A 7,908-nucleotide genomic window follows, 5' to 3' on the forward strand; every position below is an offset into this window, starting at 1 on the left:
GTAGAGGGGGAGAATCTCGTCCCTCACCACCCTCGCCACGCTTCTGACACAGCCCAGGAACCGGTTGGCTTTCTGGGCTGCCAGTGCACACAGCCAGCTCATGTTCAGCTTTTTGTCCACCGCTCATTTTCTAGCCCTCAGAGTTATCCAAGAGTTTGAAATCCCTGATATCAGCGTGCTTTTTGTAAGGAATAAGTGCCTCATCACACGCTGTGTGTGCTCAAGCAGAAATGTGGGGAACTGAAACCTTGGGTGAGCAAGAAGAGGGGGTTTCATGCAGTTATTTCAAAGGCACGTGAGGTCCAGTGCTCCCTCAGCTGTTGGTGGGAAATCTGAGACCTTCTCCTTGCACTGTGATGTTAATAAAAAGGTGTGGAGGGACTCAACCCATTTTTCAAGCCTCCTCGCACTGTTGCTCAGATGTGGCTCTCTGGGAGTTGCCTAGGTCTCCTGGGTAATGCTGCATTCGAACATGCCCTCTAGTGTGTTTTCCTTTGCATCTCTAACCTTGGGGATATTCTTTTTTCCTGTTTTAGGAATTTCTTTGTGACCCAAAGTTCAGTGATGAAGAAGATCTGGAGGAGAAGTTGACAGTGTTCAAAGGTGAGAACTGGAGCGTTTCTGTGTTCTGTTTCAGCCTGTTTGCTTTAAAGAGATTATTTTCCTCAGCACTTGGATCTTACCAGCCTTAGACTCTCCGCCAAATACCAATGACTGAGTTGGGATGGATGCCTCCCCCTTGCTTGTGAGAGTCCATGAAACTCCTCGGAGAGGTGGCTTTCTCACACAAGTCTCTGCTTACCCAGTTGTGGGGCAGGGACATGTCACCCTGCAGACATCCTGCCTGGCAGCTGCTGTAACCACAGAACCCGCTGTGTGGGCAAAACCCCGGGGAGCAGCGAAGGAGGATGGTTTCTGCCTAGATGCCTAGATAAGCTAGCTGGTGCAATGGATGATGCAGTAGCTGGACTCTTTCGGTGAGCAGCAGGACCTCTTCCCATAGAGCAGAGGTCTCAGCTGCTTCCTGAAGGAGTTGGGGCCTTTCTCTTCCCAAAAGTTTCTTCAGTCTGATCTGGTCCTTTCTGAGCCCCTTGGTACCGGAGGCAACAGGAGCAATGTGTCTAGTCCTGTCCAACTCCAGTGGGTCAGCAGAAATTGGGATTGAGTTTGGGTCATTTTCTGGGATGGGGGTAGAGAGAGCTAGTTCAAAAGCCTGGTCTTGCAGGGGTTCACCTGGAGCTTGTCCCCAGGTGGTTACAGGAAAAGATTGCATAGGACTTTGGGGTGCATCCACTTTCTTTCCAAGCAGTGGCTGAAGGCAGTTGAGAGAACATGCCTTCTGCGTCACAGTGCCCTCAAGGTTTGTCCTCAGCCTGGTTCTAGCCAAATAAAGCCTGACCTTGCTTCCATTTCAGGTGTTGTCTGCTATTTTCCTTTGAATTTTGGCTTTTCAAGCTAGCATGGAAGAAGCTGGCTGAGGTTTTGTGATCCCTTAGCCTGCCTGGGCACAGAGGAGCCTCCAGTGTTCCCCATCCTTTTTCTGTTGCCTTTTGTACAGCTTTGGCTTTTGCCCGCAGCCCTGCATTATTTTTCCCATCACAATCGGGGCTCTTCAAACATTGCAATTGTAGGTCACAGGCGCAGAATTCCCTGTAACAAGAGCCCTTGGCATCTTATCCTGCTGCCTCGTGAGTTTGCCTCCGTGGCCTGTCCCGCTCTCCAACGCCTCCTCCGGGTCCTCCAACAATCGGCTTATTGTGTGATGATGGGGGGAGTGTTTTTTCTCTGCCGTCCTTCCTGCTGCAGTCCCCAGCCGGGCCCGGGGTGCCCAATGCAGTCTGTGTAAGTGCATTTGTGAGGGGAGGGACCATGCTTGGTTTTGCCCCACCAAATCCCTGCAGCTGGGATGGGAGGGAAAGATAAACGTGCGAGCCGAGGCTTAGAACACGATGATGTAAAGCTGCCTCTGTTCTCTGTGCTTTTGGCTGTCAGCTGGGAAGAAATGAAAACATGTGCTGGGCGTGGACACGGCAGAGCAGGGTTTGTGGCCCTGAGCACATGCAGGGGTGCCTGACCCTGCCCAGGGGGGTGGCAGTCCATTTGCACGAGGCTGTTACGGTGGGCAGAGTGTGGGGAGAGCTGGTGCCACATCAAGCATGGCTTTAGGCACTTAAGCACATGTGTGACAGCTCCAATTTCATTTAGGATTGGTTGCTTAGTGCTTGAAGGGAGACATTTATTCCTGCCTGAAGCTTGAACAGCTTTGGTTTGTACATGGTTTGTCATCTGAGGACAGCAGTAATCCACCAGCTGAGACCCAGGTGAAGACACTCCAAGCCATTCCTCTGCCTCCTGCTTGTGGCTGCCCATCAGTCCAGTTAACCCAGCGCTTCCCTTCGGAAGCACAGATCCTGGGGAGGCTCCGACGTGTGAAATATCCTCTCTTCCTTTTGGCTCCTTAAATTAACCTGCCACTTTTCTGTTCACGCTCATCTGCTTGCTGGTGTCCCTGGAGCAGAGGCCAAAGATCTCTTCCCCTGGGGGGAAAGGAGCAGCCTGGGAGCTCCCGCTTAATTGGAGTCCTGTGAGGCTGTTCGGGGGGGCAGTGCTAACTGCAGGGCAAGTGGAGATTTCTCCAGCTCAGTGTGGATGAGTGGTGGCAGCAGGCATCTTGCTCTTCTCACTTAGCAGAACCTGAGGTGATGGGAGCCCCCCCGGAGTGCTGGGAGCTGTATGGTCTGTCAGATAGAGAAATCCTTGCCTGAAGAGCTTAAAGTCTAAATGGGCAACAGTGAGCAAGGCAGAGGAGGGGTAGGAAGCACACAGGTGTGCCACTCCAAAGGTCAGAAGCAGCACAGGACTGAAATCCTGATTTCTTTCTTTTTTTTTTTCCCCCTAACTCAAATCGGTGTTCTGTCTGTTGTGGTGTTCCAGCTTTTGTCCTGCAAAGCTAGCCAGACCTTGAGCAGGCTCTGCCTTTCTCTGAGGATGCTGGAGTGGCCCAATTCAGCAGTGTTTGACACCAGGCTGGAAGAGCACAGCCTGCTCTGGTGTAACTCCTCCTAGGCATGTTCTTGCCTTTGCCCTCTTGATGTGGTCCCTGAGCATCTCTGGCAGGTGCCGCTCTGGGAGTGCAGCGCAGCATTGGGAGGACTGTAGGGTTTGTCCCTTGCTGCTGCAGGCAACTACGTCATTTAATCTCCCCTCCTAATACGATCAAGCTTCATCTTGGGAGTGCTCAGTGTTTTGTTTTCCTTGCTACTCCTTCTGGGAGGCTGTTCTAGAGCTTTGTTTTTTCTGGCTGGAAACCTTTTAACGCTATTCATGGCTAGCTGATACCTTGTCCTCATGCCAGCGTTTTGCTTCAGCTTAAACGAAAAGCAGCCACAATTAAAGAGCACTTAACTCTAGAGCCCTGGAATTGAAATAAGGGTACTAAAACTAGGTCTTGAGACGGTCGTCCTCTCTGAACTGTTTGCATTCAGCAGTATATCAATCTTACCCCTAATCTTTTATTTCTTTGCTCTAAGTACCCCCTGCTCTAGCATCCTGCTAACTGGCTTCTGTGTCTCTTCCAGAGAAGTACATGGAGTTTGACCTGAACAACCAAGGCGAGATTGGTGAGTGACTCAGGGATGCTGGGCTGGAAAAGCAGCAGCTTGCCGAGGCAACATCTGTTGCTCTATCCGCTGCTTCCCTCTGAGCTTGTGTTGCCGAGGAGGAAAACCCATGGGCTTTTCCCATGTCCAACCTTGCTTGGATCTTGATTGCCAGCCACGGGCTTCCTTGGATCTCCAGCCCCTGCCTCTCAGTTTTTGCAGTCTCTCCTCACCTGCTTTAAGATCTAAGCTCTTCCCAGTCCTGTTCTCCTGAATCTCTGCTTAGCTCCTCCACTTCCTTCTGTTCTAAATGCTTTTTTCCTTCTCCCTGTTTTTTCTGTTGAGGCTGCCTTCTCAATCCTCAGCATTTCCAGAGGTGGGAAACTGCAGGGCTTGCACAATCCTGGTCTTTGCCTGTCTTGAGGGAGAAGCTGTATAAAACCATGAGCACTTGTAGTGGAGAGAAGCTCTTAGCTCTGCTGGGAGGGAAGCAGAGGACTGGGGTGTGAGTCTGCCTCTGCTGAGCAGCCCTGGTTTGCATCCAGAGAGCACCAGTTATGTAAAGGTCCAGCCTTCTGCAGGCCTGGAGCTGACGCTGAAGTGTAACCACCCTCACGCTGTGTCCTTCCAGGAGGCTGCAGCCTCGCTCCCCTCCTCCACTAGCTCATGAGCTGGAGGAGACCTGGCTCAGTGCTGTGCTGCCGTTTCCGGGAGGGAAGGGGCCGCAGTTCTCAGCAGTTGGCCAAGCAATGGAAGGAAATGGCCTGTAGTGATGGGCAGGGGCACCCGCTCCCCACAGCCTGTTTGTCTCCAGCTTTAACCCCGGCGTTGCTTCCATCCTTGTGTTTCTTGGCACCACGCTCTGAGCTAGAGAGCTGTGTCCTCACGTGTCTCTGGAGCACCAGGAGGGTTGTCCCTCTTCTGCGTGCGGTGCTCTTATCTTGAGCTGCACAAATGGGAAGTGATGCTCCGTACTGGGCAGGACAGCAGTGGGCTGGACTGGAAAGCTGCTCTTGGCTTTCAGGAGCAGCTTAGCGCTGTCAGCTCCAGAGCCTGCAAGTGAGGTGATCTGAGGTTAGGGATTCATGCCCCTGTCTCCGTGCCCAGTGTGGTCACTTCTCGACAGCACCAATTGCCTTGCTATTACAGATTTGATGTCTGTCAAAAGGATGATGGAGAAAATGGGGGCTCCGAAGACCCACCTAGAACTGAAGAAGATGATCTCTGAGGTGACCGGAGGGGTTAGTGAGACCATCTCATACCAGGACTTCGTCAACATGATGCTTGGGAAACGCTCTGCTGTGCTGAAACTGTGAGTGTCCCTGGGAGGGAGTGGGGGAGACACAGGACCTGAGCTGGCATGTTGGGGAGGTGGGGAGGCAGGAAGCAGAAGCTGTTCTGCGTGGTAGAGGTGGAGCTGTGCATGCTTGGTGCTCGTGGAGGGCAGACGAGGACCCTTGTGAAGGGGGAGCTTGCAGAGAGACATGAGGGGGTGTCTGGGCAGTGGTGAGTGTTTACAACACAGGCTTCCTCCCACGTGCTCCATGCAGAGCGATCCTTTGCCTTTCCTGAGGATCCGCAGGCACTCAGCACTGCAGGACTTCTTCCTGTCTCTTCCCTGTGGCTCCTGCTGGCTTTGGGGACACAGGCTTCCCCTCAGCATGGTGGCAGGACTCAAGCAGTGAGTGACCAGCATTGCTGGCTCCTATTTCCTGCAGGATACTCCCTCTCTGCCTGATTTTGGAGAGGTGAGCAGTAGACCAAGATGGACACATGCTTGAAACAGCTGGCTTGTGCTGGGAGAAGTTTTCTGCAGTACAGGCTGCCAGCACTAGCCTCCCACGGCCCCCTCTGCCCCCTTGACAGGGTTCTAAAAGTCCTGCTGTAACAAATGGCTTCTGAACACTTGCTTGGCTCCATCTCTACCCCATTGAAGCCTAGCTTTTCCTTTCACAGCCACAGAGCCTGGCCCTGCTTTTGTGTCTGTAGCCACCGTGAATAGGAGCTGCTCCTCTCCATCCCCTTACCCCTTTCCGAAGGCAGCTTTAGAAACACAGCCAGCTTTCAAGGCAGGGGGGGGAGGAAGGATCTTGCTCCCACCTCTCACACAGTCCCTTTAAGCTGGTACGTGCTTGCTGGTGATGAGTCTCCTCTCCCCATTGAGTGCCCTGTGTCTGCGTGTGGAATTCTCTTCCAAGCACACACAGACTTCCAACAGCCCTGTTCTAACCTTCTTTCTCCGTGGAAGCAGGCTGAGCCTGCAGCCTGTCCCATATCTTCCATCCTTCCTCCCAGCTGCAGCAGCTTTCACAGATGGGTCCCTTCTCTTGTTAACAGATGCCCCATTGTCTGTTGGAGACTTCAGAGCAGGAGCAGAAATGTAAAACCCGTCCCAAGAGCAGATCAGTCCTTTGATCCAGCGTGGCAGCTGGCATTCCCAGTATAGCTACAGTCCTCAGGGAGGAAGACTGATGGTGGTTGCAAAATACTTGAGATTCTTTTAGCCAGTGCCTTGCTCCTTGTCTCTGCCCTCTTTCCTAGCTGTAGTTGCTGTTGCTTGCTTGGTCTTGGCTTTTGAACGTCCCGCTGTGTGGTTACGTACAAGGTGGGCAAGGACAGTGTCTGCTTTTACGCATCAGGACCACTTGGCATGCAGTGTGTGCCCTGCGGATTTCAGACATGGCTGTCTAAATAAAATGTGCTAATCCTCCAGGCTCCGAGCGGAAAACCAATAGAGGCTTTGGGAACTAACTCCTGGAAGCTGCTGGAAAAGCAAAGCAAAGCTGCCTGTCAGGCTGGCGGCACTGCCCTCTGGCTTTCCCTCTGTTAATAATCAGCTGCCCTTTGAACAGGAGGTAGAGGCTATTTTTCAGCAGGTAAAATAAGATAATCCCACCCCCAGCAATAGGTACCTGCTTTTTTCATTGGTATTATCTGTTGTGTTTTGCAGGGTCATGATGTTTGAAGGAAAAGCCAACGAAAGCAACCCCAAACCTTCTGGTCCGCCTCCAGAGAGAGACATAGCCAGCCTCCCTTGAAGAGGACAGGCTGGAAAGTGGGCACTGTTTGCTTTGCTGGCCTGTAACAGGGGTTACCCGTGCTTTGTCACTTTTTACTGTGGACAGTCCTAGTTTTCAACTAACCTGCCTTAGAGGAACAGCAAGGGAAGCTGGAGACCGCCAGCTCGCATCTTTCTGCTGCATCCCTTAGCCAACTTGATTTGTTAGTCGAGCTGTAGCACCACCCAGTGTAATGGGAGACCAAAAAAAAAAAAAATTCTGTGATCTTACTCTTTCCTCTGCCCTTCCTGCATTTCTCAGACGAGGAGCTGTGCTTTTGTCCCAGCGTATGGATTCAGAGCTGTGCTTGTCACAACGGGTTCCTAAAGGGCCTGACACTGAGCGCTTCTCTGGCTAAGCCCCTGACAGCAGCTTCACGGGTGCAAAGAAATAAGTGCCTTCTCTGCTCCATCCTATGCTTGGACTAGTTCTTCCCCCTCCTGACCTCACCAAAACACCAGCCAGGCTCCCACTTCTGTGAGCTGGCTGCATGCCAGGTAAATGTGGGAAGGTGCGTGGACACCAGGGTCTGTCAGCAGGGCCTTGACGCTTGGAGGTGGGCATGGCTGACTGCAGGGACAGCTTCTGTCTGCTCTGGGTTCATGCTGCTGCCAGATCTTGGTGGGTCCAACACCCACCACTGCGAGCGAGGATGATCAGAGCTACCTTAGGGGGCCCTTCCTGATAAATCTCCACTTGGATGTGATCAGCAGCGTGACCTCTTGAACGTGTGGTGGTTCTGTCCGTCGAGTGTAGCAACAAGCCTGCTGGTACGCCTGTGCGGCCCCTCAGGATGACCTAGAAGAAACTAAAGCTTCGGGTGAAGGGAAGCGGGTGACTGCGAGCCCACACAGACCGGTTGTGTGTGAGGATCGGTACTTGTGTGGCTGCTCTGTCCCTCTGATGGTTCCAGACCGCCCTGTCTGTGTTTTAGCTTGGTCCCCTGAGACTATTGGGTACGTTTCCCTGATGTATAAGCCCTCAAGTCAGCAAAATAAGAATGGCTGTAAGTGTGGAGCATGAGCTGGGATCCAGATGTAGCTGGGACTGTGCTAGCCACGCTCTGATTACTGCAGGGATTCTTGCTCCATGCGCAATTTCTGGAATCCAGATGTTTGCTCTTTGCCCTTTCCCTAATATTTTCTTAAATATTCTTGGCAGCTTTTAATGTTTTATTTTTTAAAATCATGGTTAATAAGTAATTTTTTAAAGGAAATACAGATGATTAACTCTACTAGGCTGATTGTTCC

General features: G+C 52.1%; 1 protein-coding gene across 1 annotated transcript; it reads left to right on the top strand.

Moving 5' to 3' along the window:
* The first annotated feature begins 540 nt into the window (after window positions 1-540).
* AIF1L (allograft inflammatory factor 1-like) lies at window positions 541-6,875 on the top strand. Its single transcript, XM_010161902.1, has 4 exons — window positions 541-603; window positions 3,579-3,620; window positions 4,749-4,911; window positions 6,550-6,875. Exons 2-4 carry the CDS (start codon window positions 3,587-3,589, stop codon window positions 6,635-6,637), a joined length of 285 nt encoding a protein of 94 aa, XP_010160204.1. The 5' UTR covers window positions 541-603; window positions 3,579-3,586; the 3' UTR covers window positions 6,638-6,875.
* Window positions 6,876-7,908: the final 1,033 nt, after the last annotated feature.

Source organism: Eurypyga helias, unplaced genomic scaffold, assembly GCF_000690775.1.
Source record: "Eurypyga helias isolate BGI_N326 unplaced genomic scaffold, ASM69077v1 Scaffold42730, whole genome shotgun sequence".
Classification (NCBI taxonomy): domain Eukaryota; kingdom Metazoa; phylum Chordata; class Aves; order Eurypygiformes; family Eurypygidae; genus Eurypyga; species Eurypyga helias.